Consider the following 22467-nt stretch of genomic DNA (forward strand, 5'->3'; position numbering starts at 1 on the left):
ATTTGAGTGTATTGAGCAAAGAAAGGAACTGATGAAAAGCTGTGAATCCAAACAGTGGTGAAAATATTGATGATTAGATTATAAGTTCCATACTGTTGATTGCTTACTGCCAGTGTTCAACCCAGTGCATAGCATAAGTAAGCTCAGCTGGTTAGAGTGTCGTTCTGACACACCAAGGATGCAGGTTTAATCCCCAGACAGGGTACATACAAGAATAAACCAACGAATGCGTAAATCAGTGGAACCACAAATCATTTTTTCTCTCTCTCTTTCTCCCTTCCTTTATAGCTCTAAAAATCAATCAATAATAATAAAAAAATACTGAATATGTCAGCAATTAAATAAAAAAATACATGGAAACACTGGAGTCAGTCATGTACTTATAAGGACTTGGAAGAGAGTGATAACAATGGGAATAAGAATTTCCATTATTGCCTCATCAGGTGGTGGTGCAGTGGATAGAGCATTGACCTGGGATGCTGAGGACCCAGGTTTGAAACCCAGAGATCGCCAACCTCAGCAGAGGATCATAGACTCCATGGTCACTGGTTTAAGCCCAAAGTCATTGGCTTGAGCAAGAGGTCACTGGCTCCACTGTAGCCCATCCCTCATCTCCCCCCCCATCAAGGCACATATGAGAAAGCAATCAATGAACAACTAAGGTGCCGCAACTATAAGTTGATGCTTCTTATCTCTCTCCTTTCCTGTCTGTCTGCCTACTTTTTCTCGCTAAAAAAATAAATAAAATAAAGTACTAAATGATAAATTAATAATTAGAGATAAATCTTTATAGTGGGTAACCCATGTAAGTGAAGAGCCCCAAAGCTTGAGTTTCACTATAAATTTACTTATGTTGGACAATTAATCCCCATAGTAAGTCCAGGAGAGGGTCATGCACAGTGGTGAGATTCAAATAATTTTACAACTGGTTCTCTGACTTAATGACCATTTTAAGTATAAAAAATTGATACACCAAAAGGTAGTTTATTATTTCAAGCATATAGTACTTCCTTGGCCTCTGAAATGGGTGATAAGATAACCATTGAAATCTATATATTTATTGGTTTGTTGTATCCTAACTTCCTATCAGTTTCACTATTCAGGGAACACCAATGCACTCATAATATCTTGGGGGAATTTTGGGTGTGACACAAAGTTGAAACAAATGACAGCTTGTTATCTCTTGGTTGTTTGGCACTTTTTCTCTTTATGTTATGTTTGTTTACTAAATTAACAAACACAAGGGAATTAAAATGTAGTATTTCATCAAAGGTATAATGAGTTTTATGAAATGAAAAAATAAATATTGCAAGCATCATTCTGTCAAATTTTTTCACCTATTGATGGAATGAACATTACTATGGGTGTTTAGAAAATGTTGTTGGACAAATGAACGTTAAAAAAGAATAAGAAAGGTCAATTTGTGATTTCCACATTGGGCAGCTGCCTAGGCACCCACTCTAAGAGAATCCTAATTACAAGTGCCATTTGAACAATCGGCTCGCCAAACTTAACAAAAAAAATTAGGTATTGGTCCTACCAAACCAGTAGGAACTGGCTGAATCCCACCACTAGTAATGCATACTAACTACCTATGTTGTACTCTTTCCCCTGGCAATGTCATACAAACTACATTTTAAGCCAGTGGTTCTCAAACTTTTTGAAGTCAGGGCACATTTAAAATCCTACAAATAATTGTAGGCACACTACATACAAATTCCTGAGAAATATGTTATAATAATTAAGTCAAATATTAAAGAAAAAATATAAAGTCCAAGCGTGCTTTTACGGTAATTACATGAAATAAATATGACAAAATTAAATTTATTATGGCATTATAAAACATTTTTATGTTACATTTTTTGAGTTATGCTTTTTAGAATTTGTAAAAAAGAGGGATTAAAAAATTTAAAAATGACAAAAAAGTTATCTTTTTATATACATAGATACATTCTTAGTAAGATTTAGTGAATTCAGCAGGTCCTGGCACACATGTGTTAAGTTTTTTCATTCTTTTGTTTATGAGAAACATGAGCCTGATGTGTCCTAGTGATTTCTTCAATGTTTGGGCATATATTTGAAAGGCAAACTCTCATTTCCTAATCAATACATTGAAGAATTCCTCTCTTTTTACTCTTAATTGTGTTGAGTGCAGAAAACCCCCACCATACATATCATCTTAACTTTACACCAAACAAAAGATAGAAGAAACTTGCTTCCAGTCTTTCCGGGGAACATGGGGGGTAGTGTAAACAATCCAGCACCACAGCTTAACAGCCTTTTGCAACCTAATCAGGCAAGTGAGGTGCAGGGTTGGGCAGACTGTCAGTTTATAGCCAATTCCCCACACCTCTGTCCCCCAAAAATCTAAACTCCAAAAACCCTGGTGGTTCTTTGGTCCCCATCAGGCACATGTTTCTCTGGAATACCAGAGGGTGCACCTGGAAATCTTCTAGGGTGCACCAGTGCACCCTGGCTCACACTTTGAGAACCACTGGTTTAAGCTATCTCCTCAAGAAAATAGTTCACGATCCTAAGCAACTCAGATCTTTTTCTGACCACCAAATCTTCAGATTCACTCATCAACAGGCAATCTACCCCTCAAACTTAATTTAACCAATTAAATTTATCTTACTTTAAAAATCTATTCCATGTTATGTTCCCTATCTTTCCCATATTTGCATTTCCAATCACTCTCTACCTTATTTACATAGGACTCTCTCTACCACCCTGACTTATCTCCATTTCTCAGCTATATTTTAATTGAACCTATCCTTACTTGGTCTAGAATGGTCTTCAAACTTTCTAAATAGCAGAATCTTTTTATCATCAAATTTTCTAACCTATTTGTAACTGAGGAAATGGTAAAAAGCAGGAAAAAAAAGAAAAACATTTAAAAAGTTATCATAAATTTAGAAAAAAAATTATTTTAATAGTGTACACATATTTTAAAAAGGTAGTTTATTAATGTGTAAGATACATTATTCATGGGAGTTTGAAACCTTTGCAATAATTTTGTAGCTGCTAAGAGACAACAGCTTGGAAACTGATTACATAAACCTTTTCTCTTAGTACTGTACTAAGATTAAAGAAAACTGAGACTCTCCACAAGGAATTAACTCCGACATAGTTAGGATTTAGCTGAATAATTCTTAGGATCCCTTGTCCTTATCTTTTAACAAGCTCCATTTTAATTTTAGCACCCACAGATTTCCATTGGGAAATTGTGACATTCCTGGGAATATTATCAGCTTTACATATAGATAACCCACTTTGGAATGGGGCTATCTGTGTTTTACTCAAATCTAGACATATGATTCTTCCCTAATCTGCTTGCTCCTAATCTGTCTCTGTCTTTTCATTTCTCCTTTTAAATCCCCACTTTTGTTTCCTTGATCTTTTTGAGCCCTTTCAAAACTGTTACCCCAAATGCCACATTGTGTATTAAGTCACCTGGTTCCAAAGACAAAGCTGCGCACCACTGCTTCTTTCACCGTAAACACTGCTGAGGTGATGACGAGGTAACTGGCTTAGTCCCTGTCAGCTCAACAGGAAAGAGACTGGTTTCATACTCTGATAGCTGTACTCTATAAATTTTGACCATTGAACATTTTGGTAAGTTAAAGTTGTTTCACCAAAAAATGATAATATGAATAAAGATGCAGACAAAAATATAAGAAAGCAAAAATGCTGAACCTGGTGAAAGGGATTGGTTTCAGCAGGAGGTGAGGTAACAATGAGCCATGGACAAAAAGGTTGAGTATGGTGACTACTTAAGGGTTAATATAAAAAATTCTTTTTTTTCCCCCATAATTTCCAAATTCAGATGGCAACAAGATACTCAGTTAGAGATGAACATTAGTAGAGTATAGAACCATAAGGTGCACTTCAGGTGAAATTATATTAACATATTAGCTGAAGTAATAGATGTAGTTAGAATATGTAAGGGCCTGACCAGGTGGTGGTGCAGTGGAGATACAGCATCAGACTGAGACACGAAGGACCCGAGTTTGAAACCCTGAGGTTACCAGCTTGAGCGCAGGCTCATCTGCCTTGAGAGCAGGCTAACCAGCTTGAGTGCAGGGTCGCTGGCTTGAGCATGGGATCATAGATATGACCCCATGGTCGCTGGCTTGAGCCCAAAACGTCACTGGCTTGAGCCCAAGGTCTCCGGCTTAAGCAAGGGGTCACTTGCTCTGCTGTACCCACCCACCCCCGTCAAGGCACATATGAGAAAGCAATCATTGAACAACTACGGTGTTGCAACAAAAAATCGATGCTTCTCATCTCCCTCCCTTCCTGTCTGTCTGTCCCTAGCTGTCCTTCTCTCTGACTCTCTCTCTGTCTCTGTCAAAAAAAAAAAAAAAAAGAATAAGTAAGAGAGATCACCATTTGATCTGATCAATGTTATCTATTTCAATGAAGATGGATGTATGAAAAGGTTTCCTTCTATGACCGGATTTGTCTTGACATTGTTTCACATAGAAAGAAGAAAGGCCTAAATAGACCATTTTAAAAAACAGAGTCTCTCTCTCTCTCTCTCAACATGTTTGCAAATTCTCCAGTGGAAAGAAAGTAGTAGAAGTATGAATATTAACATCCATTGAAAGAATAATGAAATTCTTCATAAGCAAAATTATAATGGGATGTCAGCAAAAATAAAATACACACACACACACACACAGAGAGAGAAAATAAACCACAGTGGAAATTCAGAATAATACTGAATAATAGATTATTAGTGGTAGATAAATATGAGACATTATTTTAACCTTCTATTACATAACGGTTGTTTTTAATATAATGTTTCCTAATGGTAGTTACCTAGCCTTTTCTTAAATACTAAAGTGACTAAAAACTTACTTCTTTGCAAGGAAAACTATTCCACCTGGCATAATAGCAAATGATATTTATAAAATAAATACATCTATCTAAATATAATTGTAGATCCTTTTTATTTTATTCTAACCTTCTGAGGTGAGAGGGTAAATATTATTATGATCATATTCATTTTGTAAATAAAGGGCCTGAGGTTCAGCAGGCATAAGTGATTTGCCCACTTTCACAAGCTCGTACTGGCAGAGGTGATACTTGGAGCTATGACTCCTGGCTCAGAGCTGCGTTATTTTCATTATGCCATAAATCTAGTTGAATGTTCATTTTCAAAATAATTCAAGCTGATTTGCTTATTTAAATTATAAACTATCCTATATTTTTGTCTTTGCTTTGCTTTTGCTTGCTTTCTCTCTTTTTCTTCCTTCTTTTTAATGGGATATATTTAGGAAATATGAATAACACTCTTCCTATATAAAGCTACAATCTGCCCCCCTATAGATTTCATTCATTTTTACCTTATAATTCTGCCAACAAACAATCTTTTTTTCTTTGTGTTATATGCATAGTAGGAAGTTTGCTTCCTGTGTTTTTCTTCAAATATTGAACATGGCCAAACACAGACTAGGAGAATCCTTCACCACTATCAGTCAGTGTTTCTTCGTCATAATTATCCAAACAACTAAAAATAAAATCTAGTTCATTATAGACCCAACATCTGTTTATATCAGGAGAAACTTGTTAAACAACAGATACTCAGAGTGAATGATATGTCCCTGATGTACCATTCTGAAATTTTGTTGTTTTAAAGAAATCTATTTACCATGCTATAGTTTGTTCCCAGAGAACCCATGTTGGCTCACTGCTTACTTTTTATAATATTCTAGTACTTAAGCTTTTATTGTTATTATTGATTTAATATTAGTTACCCCATTTTATTTATAACTAGGACAATATTGCATGCCACCAACTGTGTGAAATGCCTTTTGTTTTCTACAGGTTTCACATGGTAGCAACAGTATTTCTGCGATCATGCCATCAAGTTGTTTTAGTAACTTGGGGATAATGCATTTGAATCTTACAGCTGAACCTGTTCATACTGTTCTATTAATTTTTTTTACATGTCTTAGGTTTTGAGTATTGAAAATGGTATAAAAGCATAATTATAATCATTTTACTTAAAAAACATTAAAATTTAATTAAATTCATATTCTTCTCTTTCAGTGGCCAGTCTCATCTTGACTGTACAGTCTCAACATGACTGTAAACAATCGCTAGATCTCGTGATGACTTACCCTGAAAGAAAAGCGAAATTTAGCCTAGAATCGAGATCACAAATACAAAAAAAGTATTCTATTTTTTTAAAAATTATTTCTGATTTAATTAAGACAACATTGGTGTCTATCTTAAAATACATATAGAAAAAAATATAAAATTTTCTTTTGCTCTTTAGGAGCGATATGATAGTCAAGGTGTAATATAAACAAGAAACACTGTCTGGCCTGTCTTACAAAATTATTTTAGCACTCACATAATGATTAATTAAAAATAGACATATTAACCAAAATAAATTAAGAAAGCCATTAGATGATGATTCTTTTTCTTCTTCTTCTTTGAGAGAGAAAGAAAGAGAGACAGACAGGAAATGAAAAGGATGAGAAGCATCAACTCATAGTTGCAGCACCTTAGTTGTTCATTGATTGCTTTCTCATATGTATCTTTACCTCAGGGCTCCATCTGAGAGAGTGACCTCTTACTCAAGCCAGTGACCTTGGGTTCAAGCCAGCAACATTGGGCTTCAAGTCTGTGACCTTTGGGCTTAAGCCAACAATTCCATGCTCAACCTGGTGAGCCTGTGCTTAAGCCAGATGAGCCCGCACTCAAGCTGAGGACCATGAAGTTTCAAATCTTAGTTCTCAGCATCCTAGGCCAATCCCCTAGACACTGTGCCATTGCCTGGTGAGGTGATCCTTCTTATATACTGTATATGTTCACATCCTTAACTGCCTGAAAATTTTGGTTTTCTGAAATAAAGTTCCCTGTCATCAGTGTATCATAATTACTTATTCCAATAAACTGTGTTATGACCCAAGTTCACAATTATATCACATTTATATTTTGTCTATGTAATTTTTATGAACATACAAAAAGCATATACAGTCCATGTTTTTACTTTGCTTTATAGTTATAAATATAAGCAGAAAAAATTAAAATATTGTGTTCAAACATATCTATACAATTCAGATCATAAATTGTTTACATACCATAACATAATCCATATAAATACATATTCTTATTTTTTGACGAACTGAATTTTGAGTTCTGTTTTATTATTATACAAGTTTCAAGACATCAATGAAAAAATATTTTTTTTAAATTCCCTATAAAATGACCCTTATAAGTTAATGTCAGAGTTTATTTTTTAATTAAAGCATATCATTATCACACTTATAAAATTATGCACTTCTTCTGATGTATTCAGCCATATGAAAAACTATGTCACTTCATCAGACTAGCATCTCTTTGTTTAAGAGGTTAGTAAAGAATTAGGCCCTGGCCAGTTGGCTCAGTAGTAGGGTGTCAGCCAGGCATGTGGAAGTCCTGGGTTCGATTCCTTGACAGGGCACACATGGGAAGCACCCATCTGCTTCTCCATCCTTCTCCCTCTTCTTTCTCTCTGTCTCTTTCTTCCCCTCCCACAGCCAAGGCTCCACAGGAACAAAGTTGGCCCAGGCACTGAGGATGGCTCTATGGCCTCTGCCTCAGGCACTAGAATGGCTCCAGTTGCAACGGAGCAATGCCCCTGATGGGCATAGCATCACTCCCTAGTGGGCATGCCAGGTGGATCCCGGTCAGGCATGGCACACACATGAGTCTCTCTCTCTGCCTGCCTGCTTCTCACTTTAGAAAAATACAAAAAAAAATAAGTATTATACTCATTTTTGCATTGGAACAAGAAAAGATAATTCCCAGCTTTATACAGTTAATAATTTTGGTGGAACCAACACTTAAATTCCTTAATGTTCAATCTAGAAATTAATCTAATCTATTGACATCATAGACTTTAGGAAGTTCCTTGTCATAGTGATGATATTACATATTAGTTCACTATATTAGAATCTCAAAAGATAGAAGAACTGAGGTCAGAAAGTCAAAGAAATATCTGTTCATCTGCTAAGTTAAAACTTCAATAATATAAAACGCTGATCTTAAGAGATGCTCATACAATTATATTATGAACATGCATAAGATTACAGCAATCTTTGATTATTGCCAGATGGTGATAAGCTGAAAACTGGCAATCACATATGACTCAACCCCCCCCCCCCCAAGAGTAAACAGGCTTGTTGTAGAAGTGCTAGAATGAGGTGTAACTGAAGCAGCACAAAAATTAGAAACTAGGAAACCAATTAATTTTCTCAGTGCTTTCACATGTAGACATTTGGCTATGCATGGCTTAGTGTTAAACTGTTTCACTTTTATGTTTATCTTTTGTCCCTAACAGTGTGGGAAATATTAGCATGACTAAAGCACAATTTTAGAAAGAATATTGTTAACTGTAGATAACTTCAAAGCATGAAGTCAATAGAGAAATGCATCATCAAAATATTATAATAAGTAGTAATGTATGATTGTATGGGAAGCCAAACTGTATTTTTCCTCAGTTACAGGATTTTCCTCTGACTTATATAAATAGTGCCCTGTGCATTATGGCAAAATATACAGGAGGAAATTTGGGATTTTTACAGTCTACTGTACAACGAAGTTTGATATTCTCCAGGAGTGGGTCATGAGCTCTACACTGAAAATGCCAGGTTGTCATCATTGGTCAGTAGAAATAACTATTTTGAGTCAAATGAGTGTGAGTAATCTGTACCTTGCCTTACTTCACAAGAAAATAGAACAGATTAAGGGAATATACCTGTAGCACAACAACCTCAATACTGCAGAACTCCCAAATCCCTAACTTAGTCCCTGAAAGTTCACAGCCACCACTAGAGGGAGAAAGCCTGTGCAGCTCTGAGAAGGTGGCTGCCTTCTCTCACACCCACCCGGGGTGCTGAGCTCTTCACAGACGTTGCATGTGCCTCACTTCAGGGGCACTGAGTGACTGCTAGTTTCACCAAAAGTTAATTATCAGAGAATGGAACACTTATTGTTAGGGCGCCTGCAACTCAAGTTTTTGGATTCCCCTAAAATGTTTCTATTTGCCTTTCTCATTCTCCAGAAATCTATGCTTGAAAAGAGTAGCTGAAATGAAAATGTTGAAGGCGGGACTAGCCAAGTCCCCCCTGCCACCAGTGATCAGAAAAGAATCCACCTTTGACTTTATGACTTTATCTTCATGAAGTAGACATCCATATTTTTTCAGCACTGGCTGATTTCACCACTAACACTTCTTGCTTTGTTCCTGTGTCTCTTCCCAATTTGTTTCCTCTTTAATAAGCCAATATCTGGTCTGATTGATTTATAGTATGACTATCCCTATCTGTTCAATTCAGTGAGCAAATATTTAGCTGAGCACCTACAGGTAATAAGCTAAATTCTGGGATATAGAGCAGATGAGACTCCTTCCTTGGAAGAGCTGATAATATACTTAAGACAAGAGTGGATACAAATGTTTTAAAGTGTAGTAAATGCTAAATTGAGGTATGTATATGGTCCAGCATTCTCATTTCGGGATACGTATCAGAAGGACACAAAATCAGTATCATGAAGAGATAACTGCACTTTCTGTTCATTGTGGCATTATTCACAATAGCCACCATATGAAAACAACCCAAGTATTTACTGATGGATAAATGGATAAAGAAAATGTGAGCTACATTTTTATCTATCTATCTATCTATCTACATAGAAACATACACTATAATATTAGTCAGCTATAAAAAAAACACAAGAAAATCCTGTCATTGGCAAATATGTGGATAAACTGAAAGGCATTATGCTAAATGGTAAAAAAGCTAAACAGAAGAAGACAAATACCACATGATCTCACTTACATGTGGAATCTAAAACAATCAAAGTCACAGAAACAGAGAGTAGAATGGTGGTTGCCAGGAGCTGAAAGACAGTGGAAATGTGAAGATGTTGGTCAGAGCATACAAACTTTCAGTTATAAGGTGAATAATTTTGGAGCTCTAATACACAGCATGATTAATAATAATGTGCTGTATACTTGAAGTCTGATAGGAGAGTAAATCGTCAGTATTCTCACCACATGTACAAGAATGGTAGCAATCTGAGGTGGCAGATGTGTTAATTAACTTGACTGTCGTAATCATTTCACTATATATATGTATATATATAAACATGTACATATATATGTAAATTTATACATATTTAAAATCATCAGGTTATACACCTTAAATGTATAAAATTTTTTAGTCAGTTATATCTCAATAAAGTTAGGGGGAAATATGCAAAGAGACTATCAGTAATAATAAAGAGAGTCCTTAGCCCAGTCTGGGAGAATGGAAAAGAAATTTACTGGATGAGACAGTACCAGAACTAGCCTTGAGCCTGGAAGGAACAGATGGAAGTAACTTATCAAAGAAGTATGTTGGGGGAAAGGGCAGTTCAAGAGGGAGGAAACAAGGCTCCAGACAGAGAGAGCATCGCAAAGGTCAGAACCAGCACTGTAATGTACATACATTCATATGTTCACGAGCAGAAACTGTAAGTGGTTCTATATTAGTGAACACAATGAGGTAGCAGGTCATGAGGAAGGAGCCAATACAAGGAGCTTTAACTTTAACTGGAAGGGTGAGAAGCCTTTGAAGGATCTAGTTCCATTTCTAGGCTGATAATGGAAAACAACAGGCCTGAGATAGGTCCATGGTTCTGCTAACTACATAGAGTTTCGGAAGTCCTCAGTAGACTAAAGATGTAATCCACTCAAGCTGCCTAAGGCTGAATAGGCATGCAGGGCCAATTCTTACTTCATCTCAGACCTTTGCCATAATTTTTCCCCATCTAGCTGGACCAGGATTTATGATCCCAAGTTTAGATAGCAAATGTTTTAAAAGATACAGCTCTGTATTCTTGATTACAACAGTTTTGATACAGATCTTCACTTTATCCTTGATCATGTTACCTATTGTAATAATATATCTGGGGTACCAGTCTCTTATTTTTGAGGGCTATGCTCTCTTTAAGCCAGTCCTTCTCCAAAGCATTCTGTTTCTTCTCTGAGCCTCAGCCTTGTGACTGAGTCTCTCCAACGATCTAACAGACCTCCCTGAGGGGCTTACTGAGACCTGCTGACTTGTTCTTTCCCTTACTGTGCTCTGCCCTTTTCTTGGTATGACATGTTGGAGCTCCGTTGGCTGTACCACTCTCCTGCTAAGCTTCACAGGACCTGGTCCTGCATGCCATTCCAGAAACCCCCCACTACTCGCAGGAGGGCTTATCACACAGGGCTTCCACCATCCCAGAAGACTGGTCTGGATCTCTGTCCAGTTCCTCCCAGGTTAACAACCCCAGACAACTGTTAGCCCAAAGTAAAGTTGGTACAAATTAGAAAAACAATTCTACCCTCCTCAAGGAATTTTAACTACCGTCTACAAGGACTACGGGGTGCAGAGTAATCCTTGAGGTTGCGCAGAAGACAGCCTGCCCACTGAAAGCAGTGGCCTGAACTGCAATCACTATAGCCATCCTAATTAGGGTCTCTGAGAAGGACAAGTACTAGAGGACTTAACCAGGCAGAAGGTCATAAGCAACAAAGAGAAGGTAATAAGGTTTAGGAACCCAAGGAAAGTACTGGTGGGGTTGGGATAAGCTAAGAATTCAAAACAAATATTTGAGTAATAGGCAGGGTACCAGAAACAAGGAGAAAATAATTTTTACAAAATGTTGTATAGGTTCTGCCAATAACAATGGCTTTGAAAATATAACATGGAGGCTTCAAATAAAGGAAAGAAAACGTACTTGGTTAATACAAATAGTGGGTATGTGAAAAGCGAGCCATTTCCTCCAAAATTCCTTCCTGACTTCCTCTAGCTAGAAAGTCCTCCATGGGCAAGTCCAACTTTAAGTTTCAGGGATGGGAGAGGGAAGAGAGGAGAGGAAGAAGAGGGGAGCAGAGGAGAGGGAAAAAAAGAGGAAAAGAAAAGAAGGAGAGGAGGGAGAGAAGGGGAGAAGATGGAAAAGAAATAGGAGAGGAGGCAAGAGGGGAGAAGGGGAATGATGGGGAAAGGAAAGAGGAAGGGAGGGGAGAGGAAGGAAGAGAAGAAAGGGAGAGACATTTTTAGCATAATTTTTGGTTAAAAACAGCACAACGTGGGATAAGATGAAAACCAGGAAGATCATTGCAGTCTGAATAATGATTAGGACATATGAATTCTAGTTTTCAAATGGTCACTCAAATCTTTGGACAGACAACTAAATTTTTTTCTCTTCTCAGTCACAACATTTTAAAATGAATTGGTAGACTGCATAACCCGTGGTCGCACAGTGGATGGAGTGCCAGTTTGGAAAGCTGAGGTTGCTGTTTCAAAACTCTGGGCTTGCCTAGTCAAGGCACATATGAGAAGCAATGATGAGTTGATGCTTCCTACTCTTTGCCCCTCTTTTCTCTCTCTCTCTCTCTCTCTCCTCTCTCTAAAATCAATAAATAAAATATTTTTAAAAATGTGATGATGGACTGCTTAATATCCAAGGACTGTCCTTACTCTAAATTTCTAAAAGTTTATCCTAGAGTAATTAACAAAATCTGAAGCAAAGTTTTTGTGTGTGTGTGTGTAAATGCTAATCACTCATTAACTTGAGACTGTGTTTGGATTATAGGTAACTACAAAAAAAATGTGTTTATTTGTCCTGTGTTCCTGTGAAAAAAATAACTCAAATATATGCTAAGACATATGTGACTTTAAAAAACTTAAACCAATACAAACATCTTAGAGCAAATAACCGAACTTGACCATAGAATAAAAATTAAAAGCTCATTTTATTAAATCTTCTCATTTTCTAAAAGTTATTTCCTACTGTGAATATAATGATAATAATCTCATTAAGAGCTTATATTTTATGCCATTTCACAGTTTATCAAACACATGGATACAAAGTATCTTATTTGATTATAAAAATAGCTTATATAGTAGGCCAAGTAACTGTCAGTTACCTTCATTTAGTAGATCAGACTGTTTCAAGCTATTGAGATCTTAGTCTGTGTATTTGTTGAGAATTCTGAATGTACTGTATCATCAATGAAAGTCTTTATGACACAAAGACTTATCTATAAATTTCAGCTAAAGATTGATCACTGTGTAAAAGTTATGATGAATTCTACAAACATGTAACCAGTATCTCATAAATCATCTATACTGGTCACAAAAATTAGGGGATATTTTTAAATTAATATGAAGCTATAAAGTATCTCCTAATTTTTGTGAGCAGTATATTTAAGTATATGAAAACAGACACACAACTAAGCCTGTTTGCATTGGTTAACACAGAAGAGATTTTTCTTGCCTAAATATTATCTCTTTTCTCTCTTAGAGACAGCTAAAAAAATTAAAAAACCAAAAACCAAAAATCTAGAACTGCATTGTGTCTTGCTTCATATAAATGAAAGAACACAAGACAATCAACTTAAAAAAATCAAGCATAATGTTATTTCAATAGATATTATGTAAATTGGATCCATATTGAAATAAAGTCACTCCATTTTCCATGACACTGTAGACAGGAGATCATATGGTAAAAAAAAATGGATGGGTGACAATCTCTTTTCTCTCTCCCAACTGAATTTTTAAAACTTTGCTGTTGACATATTTTCTAAGCCATACAATATAACTCCAATATTTTACTATATAGTTATTACATGCTGCATCCCAAAAATAGTTTTTAGGCCCTGGCCAGCTGGCTCAGTAGATAAAGTGTCGGCTGGCATATGGACACCTCAGGTTCAATTCCCAGTCAGGGCACAGAAGAGAAGTGACCATCTGCTTCTGTCCCCTTTCCTCTCTCCCTTCTCTCACTCTTCCTTCCACAGCTAGTGGCTCAACTGGTTTGAGAATGGAAACTGGCACTTAGGATAGCTTGGTTGGTCTGAGCATCGTCCTCAGGTACTAAAAATAGCTTGGTTGATTCAAGCTTTGGCTCCATATGGGGTTGCTAAGTGGATCCCTGTTGGGGCACATGCAGGAGTCTGTCTCACTATCTCCCCTCTTCTAACCTAAAAAAGAAAGAAGAAAGGAAAGAAAGAAAGAAAGAAAGAAAGAAAGAAAGAAAGAAAGAAAGAAAGAAAGGAAGGAAGGAAGAAAGAAAGAAAGAAAGAAAGAAAGAAAGAAAGAAAGAAAGAAAGAAAGAAAGAAAGAAAGAAAGAAAAAAGAGAGGAAGGGAGGGAGAGATGGAGGGAGAAAGGAAAGAAGGAAGGAAGGAAAGAAGGAAGGAGGGAAGGAAGGAAGGAAGGAAGGAAGGAAGGAAGGAAGGAGAAAGGGAGAGAGAGGAAGGAAGGAAGGAAGAAGGAAGGAAGGAAGGAAGGAAGGAAGGAAGGAAGGAAGGAAGGAAGGAAGGAAGAAAAAAGAAAGAAAAGAAAAGAAAAGAAAAGAAAAGAAAAGAAATACATGTTTTAACTTTACCAACTGACTTTGTGGATGAGTCCATCATTTTTGGTTGTTTGCACCACAATTCTACAAGTAATTCATCAAAATCAAATTACATAGCACTTGTGGGGCTCTGTCTTACTATATTCCCTCCTCTCACTTTAAAAAAAGAAAGAAAGAAAAAATAGTCAAAAATCGTTTTCAAAAGACGTTCCTGAACCAGAAAAGCAGTGATTCTTAACATGTGTACATATGAGAATCATTTTTTAAAAAATACCTGTGCCCAGGTCCTAACCTAAACTAATTAAATCAGACTGTCTGAGAGTTGAGAATGTGTGGCTTTAGTATTTTTAAGGTCCCCAGTTGACTGTCATATACAGTCATGGTTGTGAATTGTCTAAAGCAGTATGTCTCTAAGTTTAATATGCTTATAATTCACTTGGGGGACTTGGTACAAGTGAATTTTGATTTATTAGGTCTTGGATAGACCTCAAGATTGTGGGTTTTGTTTTTTTTTTTGTATTTTTCTGAAGCTAGAAACCGGAGAGACAGTCAGACAGACTCCCGCATGCGCCTGACCGGGATACACCCGGCACGCCCACCAGGGGGCGACGCTCTGCCCCTCCGGGGCATCGCTCTGCCACTACCAGAGCCACTCTAGTGCCTGCGGCAGAGGCCAAGGAGCCATCCCCAGCGCCCGGGCCATCTTTGCTCCAATGGAGCCTCGGCTGCAGGAGGGGAAGAGAGAGAGACAGAGAGGAAGGAGAGGGGGAGGGGTGGAGAAGCAAATGGGCGCTTCTCCTGTGTGCCCTGGCTGGGAATCGAACCCGGGACTTCTACACGCCAGGCCGACGCTCTACCACTGAGCCAACCGGCCAGGGCCTAAGATTGTGGATTTTAATAAACGACTATGAGATACTTAAGATGTGCATCTGCAGAACATACTTGTAGTAGCAGGGGTCAGAGGCTCACAAAGCATGGCCCAGTCCTGCAGCATCAGCATCATTGGAGAACTTCTTAGCAATACAAATCTCAGAACCTTCCAGACACTCACTGAATCAGGGACTCTGAATGTAGAGTCCAACTCACCTATGCTTTAACAAGCACTCATGTAATTTTGATATACCTTCAAGACTGAGAAACACTGATTTTCAAAAATGATCTGCCTAAAGTCTGAACAACTGTCTTCTTATGGTTGGAAAATCACTAATAAGTCATATGGTTGGAAAATCACTAATAGTTTAACTATAGCAGTTTACAATTCAACAAACTTTCCTACTTTACCTCTATGAGCTTCCGTAAATAATCCCATATAGTAACTAAACTAGATAGTTTTAGCCTTTTATAAATAAAACTAAAGCTCAAAATATTTAAGGGATTTGCTCCAAGTCATGTTGTATGCAAGGATAGATCCAAAATTAGAGCCCACACCTTCTGAGTCTTACAAAGTAACAGGCAGGACATTCAGAAAAGAACAGGGCAAATGGCTGTAGGCCCTAAGTAATGACCTAAAAGGAAGGACTCTCTAAGGCTCAAGTAATGACAGTGAGGAGTACAAGTGCACATTTAGGCAACCTCCTATCAGGTGAGTCACAAATATTTGTAAGAGGAGCACTCAGAGACCACAGCGAAATGCACTTACCAATTTTTAGCCCGAGTTTGCCACTATGTGGAACCAACTTCAAGAAACACAAATGGCCCTGGCGGGTAGCTCAGTGCTAAAGCATTGGCCCAGCATACGAACATACTGGGTTTGATTCCTTGGCACACAGAATGAGTGACTATCTGCTTCTCCCTCTCTCCCTCACCCCCTTCTCTCTCTTTTCCCCTTCCACAGCCATTGGCTCAACCGGTTCAAGTGTGGCCCCAGGCACTGAAGTTAGTTCCATTGGAGCACATCAACCTCAGGTGCTAAAAATAGCTGAATATTTGAGCTTTGGCCTCAGATGGGCTGCCAGGCAGATCCCAGTCAGGGCACATGCAGGAGTCTGTCTCACTATCTCCCCTCCTCTAACCTGAAAGAAAGAAAGAAAGAAAGAAAGAAAGAAAGAAAGAAAGAAGGAAGGAAGGAAGGAAGGAAGGAAGGAAGGAAGGAAGGAAGGAAGGAAGGAAGGAAGGAAGGAAGGAAGGGGAGAAAATGTTTAAACCTCACTAACTGACTTTGTGGATGAATCAGTCACTTTTGGTTGTTTGTACTACAATTCTACAAATAATTCATCAAAGTCAAATTACATATAAGAGAAAAATCACTTAAATATGTAACTGTGTGTGTGTGTACATACTGAGGTGATTCGTACTTACAGAAACACAAATGATCATAATGTGTATTTGTCACATGAAACTTGCCTGCTGTGTTTCTCAGGCCATTAATGACAACAGGTGATATTATTCACAGGGACACGAACATCTTTTAAAAACATGTATATAAAACCCTGGTCAGGTAACTTGTTGGTGAGAGCATCATCCCAACACGCTGAGGTTATGTATTTGATCCCCATTCAGGTCACATACAAGAGTCAAGCAATGATGGCATGAAGGAGTAGAGCAGCAAAATTGATGTTTCTACCTCCCTCTGTGTGTGTGTGTGTCCCTTCATCTCTCTCTGTAAATCAATATATTAAAAATAGTATATAATATGCTATATTCCTAGATAATATGTAGTATGCTATACTCCATTATCAGATATATTTAATAAAAGATATTAAGGACAATGGATGGTTCTTAAAGTGTCAGTAATAACAAACAAATTTTGATTACTTTTAGTGATTCAGTTACAGAACAAAATAATTTACAATTGTTACAGGCTCTCCCTATAGACTCAAGCCCACAAAGTTTGTTTTCAAAGAGTGAATTGTAAGTGGTAGAAACCTACATATTGTGTCAGGAGTTTGAGTGCTGACAATTTCTTAGTGAGTGTAGGCATTCCAGATGCCATACAGAAGGGAAGCTATTTTTTCCCTTGAAATTTGCACACAATTTTTACATTTTCTGGTCAATTAATCACATTCTTTATGTTGATTCTTCTTTTGTTCCTTAATGTAGAAACACATAGAGGGAACAAAAGACCTAAATTTTTGAAAACTTAAAAATAGTTACTATCTTAACTTAGATACTAAGTTTCTTACAGCCAACACTTATTAGGTACATTTACAATTTAAAACGAGAAAAATGTTATCTCCATAAAAAGTATTATAATATTCCCAAACATCAAATAGTCAAAATCGTGAAATAAATAAAAATTTAATACCTCAAATTTAAAATATTTAAAGTCATAATAATGTGAAGCACCTGTATTTTATCATATATATATATATAATTATGCTATATATCCTGATATATGTGTATTTGTAATTTTTACAAAGTTACCTTTTGAACAGATACCTTGAGATCAAGTATTTTATAAATATCTTTAGAGACACATGATGCTAATACAAAGAATATGCTCAGTGGGACTGTTGAAAATTAAATTTTAAAGGTTGGATTGGAACATTATCTAGTCCTACTTTCCCCTTGACTTCACAAGAGTGCGACATGGTTGCAATCTGCCAAGATTAACCAGGAGACGAATCACTATGGGTGCCTGTGTGCAAAGATAAAGGGTGGGAAAGCTCAGTGCTAGAACCTCACCCAGTAATTGATGAAGTCCTCCACTTGTGAGGGGTGGCAGTGAGGCAGATGGGTTTTGTTCAGAAAAAAAAAAAAAAGGCACCTAAAACTTCTCCACAAATAAGTCCGGCAAATAACTGTGTCACATACTTCACTGCTCATACAAATATAAACACAAATTCTGGTTCAGTAGACCGAGGAAGTATCCCCAGATGCTGCTGCTGCCACGACTGGTCTGTAGATCATACTTTAATTATTTGCCTTTGAGTTGGATGATAGTACTGTGGTTTTCTTCAGCTCTTAAATAATCTCAGTAAGGACTTCATAAGGATCTACAGTCTTCTCTGGGAAACATCTGGCTTATGTTTATATACACGAGTATCTCTCTTTCCATCTAGTTTTGTCAACCTCATTCTATAGTCTCCCCCACCCAAAAGATAGAAATTATAGAACAAGACCCCCCCAAACTAGTGTATGCTTCTCTAGCAAGATGCATAATTATACACCAAAGATCATAATCATACAAAAATGAGCACAATTCGCAAAAGAAACACTTGTAAGGCGGTAAAGATAAATGTATTGGGGACTGTCAGCCAAACTTCTGTCATTGGATCACCAGAACTACAAACCACCCTTGTCTTCTGACACCATTTCAGATTATTCAGGGCCACAGACTCATTGAGGGAGAATTTTTCTTTCTTTCTTTTTGCTTGCCACTTAACTTTCACAGTGCCAAACATCTTCTGTGACTTCCAATGAATCCAGTTCTCCTTCCTCTCCTCCCCTGGAAGCTCGTGCTCTCAGTAAAATGTCACAAATAAAGTAGAAGCAAGCCTTTCCCAGGCTGGACTTGTAAACAGAACGCAAGAGCACCATTCTTCATCAGGAAACTGACCCACAGAGCTTACTGGATTCAGTTAAAGAGATTGAGAAGGTCAGCTAGGAAAACAAAGGGGACTCTCTCGATAGTTATTTCTGATCGAGCTCCACCAACCCAGAAAGAAAGCCTTATCCAAGGCAAAATAAATGAAAACGAGGGCACCTTAGGTGAGAGGTCTGGGGAAGCAATGTACTCTCACAGGTGCCTTCTTTGCATGCTCTGCTGCTCTCCCTTCTTTCCCAAGGAATAAGTGTGACTATATTTATTCTCTTTTCTCACTACCCTCATTTCACACTATAATGTCTACTAAAGTGTTATTGCTTAAAATCTCCATTTGCTTTGAGCTGCAGGCTCACAGAGACTAAAGACACATCTATATTATACAGAGATATTCAGGTAGTAAGACTGTCTCTCACAGACACAGACCTCTGTGCATACAGTCTGTGGAAGTATTAGAATACCTTTTTTTCCCTCTGAATTAAGATTTAGATGCTTATCTAACTCTTCACTAGCTACAGCTTAAGATATAGGAGTTGCTGATGTAGAAAGATCTTACAAAGTTCATAGGCATTTAAATAAAAACTTAGACATCCAGGATATTTATGTCTCCCATACTCATTCTTACAATCAATGGGAAAAAAAATATTTCTAGGGATAGCATGAATTTACATAGACTGCTTTAGTAGTGAAGGGTTAATGACGTTAGAAAGTATAAATTCTAGCACTGTAGACAGCATGCTCATGTGTTTGCAAAAACATTATCTGTATCATGTCCAAAACCCTCTGCAAACAGATAAATGACTCTATAAATCTTATTACTCCATGTGGATAAATCATACATGCAGGTTTATAGGGCTGGAGAGCTGGAAGGGAAAATCTGCTTAGTATACCAGGATCTGTGGGATCCATAATCATCCAGAGCTCAGGAAATGAAGAAAGGAGTACTTACACATTAGGGTTTCCTTAGTTTTTACAATCAGCAGCAACATACACACAACATAGTACGTACAGCACACGCGCGCACACACACACACACACACACACACACACACACACTCCTCTCTAATAAGGCTAGAGATCCCAAAGCAAGACACTGTGACAGCCAACCAAATTTATTTTTGAGAAAGAGAAAGAAAACTTTGCTGCTGTAGGCAGCTCTGCCACAAAACTGCTCCCTGATGCCCGGGGTTTATGCACTCTCAGCTCCTTGCACACAGATTAGAGGTTTATTTTCTATTGTATACTGTTTATTTTATTGCCACAACAAGCAATATTAGCTAGATAGACAAAATGACACAGGGTCATTTTATTGGATAAGTGAGACTTTAAAAGCTCTCCAAGGAAAACATTTTCTTTCATTCTTTTTTCTCTTTCTCTCTTTTTTTTAAATTTTTGTTAGACTGATGGAAATCCAAGGAAAGCTAGAAAAAAAGGACTAAGAGTAGTGCTAGGTGGAGGAGGTTTAAAAAGAATAGAAACACAGGAAAAGAAGCTTGGAGCTTTTCAGAAATAGAATTATGGTTAGATTCCATTTGAGTTTCTCTAGTTCACTGTCCCTTTTAGGGGTCAAACTACCAAGGACTTGGGACTTTTTTTTTTTTCCAAATTTCAATCCCAAATTATATTTCAGAGTTTGGCAGAGCTGCAGAGATAAGACTTTGAGGTCAGTCATCAATTTGAAATATTCATTTTATGCCAGGTTAATTCTTCTCTATCCTCTGTGCTTAACAATCATATTCTTAAATAGCAGCAATTTGGCAAGTTCTTTTTTCTTTTTCTTCTTCCTCTTGTTCTCCTCTTCATTCTTTTGTTGATTTCTATCCACATTCCAGAAAAGGCACCATAATCAACCAAAGTTCTAAGATTGATTTATTGTCTCAATGTCAATTAGAAGATCCCTACAGCAAATCTCCTGTAGGTCTACTGCTGGAGCAAAGAAAAACCTTGATATGCTTATTCACATACACACACACACACACACACACACACACACATACACACACACACACACCATGGAGAATGCAGTACTGTATACCACTCTCTGAGAGCCATAATATAACAACTCTTCTTGCCCAATTAAGGAACCCCAACTAACTGTGAAGTGCAAAGCAATCTGTAATTACAAAAACAAGAACTGTCCAAAAGTCACCAATACCAGAGGGGAAGTCAGATTTTCTTGATAAGAGAAACAAGGTCCTCAGAATCAAATAACATGTAACCAGCCATACTAGTCCTTGACAGGTACCCGAATTCCCTTGAAATTTGTTGGTAGATACCTCACATGGGTCAGTCAGTAAAAGTCATAACATATAGGCGCACACACACACACACACACACACACACACACACACACACGCCTGCAGCACGAAGAACTGGAGATCAGAGACACATGTGCGCGCGCACACAGACACACACACACACAGACACACACATACATATAGAGAGTAGAAAAGTTGCCGGAAAGCCCTACCTGAGGATGGCCGTGTCCCCCTGCCTCACGGTGATGTTGTCCGTGCCTCGATTAAAATCCACGCTGCGAACAGGCAGTCCTGTGGGAAGAAGGCAGAGCAATCTCAGTAGGACCAGCGGCAACTGTTTCCGATCAGGCTGAACTCTGCCAACCATGGTGGCCACGCCGAGTTGCGGGTCCGTGTGCTCCGGGGTGTGTGTGTGCGCGCCGCTCAGCCAGGGGGCTTTACAAACAGAGGGCTTTCATCAGCAGCAAAGCAGAACGGGCTTGGCCAGTTTGTGGTCCTTTCCACTTTGCCTCTCTCTTTCCTTCTCCCTCGCTCAGTCTCTTTTCCCTCCAAGACTTAACAAAGCACTCATAAAGCCCAAGCAAGGGGGTGGGGGGTCAAGTCAAAGAAACAAGATTTTAAAAAAGAGAGAGTAGAAATATAAAACTCTCTAGAAAAGATGAAGAGAAGGCTGCAGAAGGAAGGTGTTCTCTGCTCTGTGTGTGGCTGGATGCTCCTTTGCCAGTGTGTCAGTTGAGCTTCTTCCTCTGTAACCCACTTTCCTAGGCAGGCGGGCGGGTGGGCAGTGAGGGAGTGTAAAGAAACCCACACAGCAGTGGCAGCAGCCCAGTGTCTCTCCCCCTCCTCCCTTTCCTGTTTCTCTCTCCAGTCCCTCCCTCTCCCAGCGCAGCCCCTCCCCCAGCCCCCAGGATTTCAACAGCCTCTCCGCGTCATCCGCTCCGCGCTCCCCTTGGCGTAGCCCCTCGCTTAGCACAACTGCCCCCTTCAGCAGCAGCCAGCCTCAGTGAAAGCCTGATGCACCTTTAGGTTGTCAGGACAACAGCTCCATCTGAGGCCTGGCTGATTTCCTTAAGAAGAAGGGAATGGAGCTCGGAGATACTGTGCAAGAGAAAGGGGAGAAGGAGAGAGACTCAAGCTGTAAAAGGACAGGAGCAAGAGTCTAGGAAAGGTGAGGGAAAGGTGATGAGGAAAGCAGGAAAAAGGAGGTGGGAAGAAGAGAAGGCAAAGCACGACCAAGGGAGTGAAACAGGGAAGGGCAAGAAAGCATGGAGTGGTGGTGGGGGGGGGAGGGGGGACCTGCGCTGAAAGATGAAATGAGGAATGGAAAACAGAATAAACT

General features: G+C 38.3%; 1 protein-coding gene across 3 annotated transcripts in view; it reads right to left on the reverse strand.

Moving 5' to 3' along the window:
- LSAMP (limbic system associated membrane protein) overlaps positions 1–21930 on the reverse strand; it is an 820035-nt gene extending 798105 nt beyond the window's left edge. For 2 of the 3 annotated variants that reach the window (XM_066346890.1, XM_066346889.1), the window contains exon 1: positions 21341–21930. In XM_066346890.1, the coding sequence (XP_066202987.1) occupies positions 21341–21495 (155 nt within the window). In that variant the 5' untranslated portion in view covers positions 21496–21930. The remainder of the gene's footprint in view (positions 1–21340) is intronic. The other variant, XM_066346892.1, reaches the window with a different exon arrangement.
- Between the last annotated feature and the right edge of the window lie 537 nt (positions 21931–22467).

The sequence above is a fragment of the Saccopteryx leptura genome, chromosome 8, assembly GCF_036850995.1.
Source record: "Saccopteryx leptura isolate mSacLep1 chromosome 8, mSacLep1_pri_phased_curated, whole genome shotgun sequence".
In the NCBI taxonomy this organism is placed as follows: domain Eukaryota; kingdom Metazoa; phylum Chordata; class Mammalia; order Chiroptera; family Emballonuridae; genus Saccopteryx; species Saccopteryx leptura.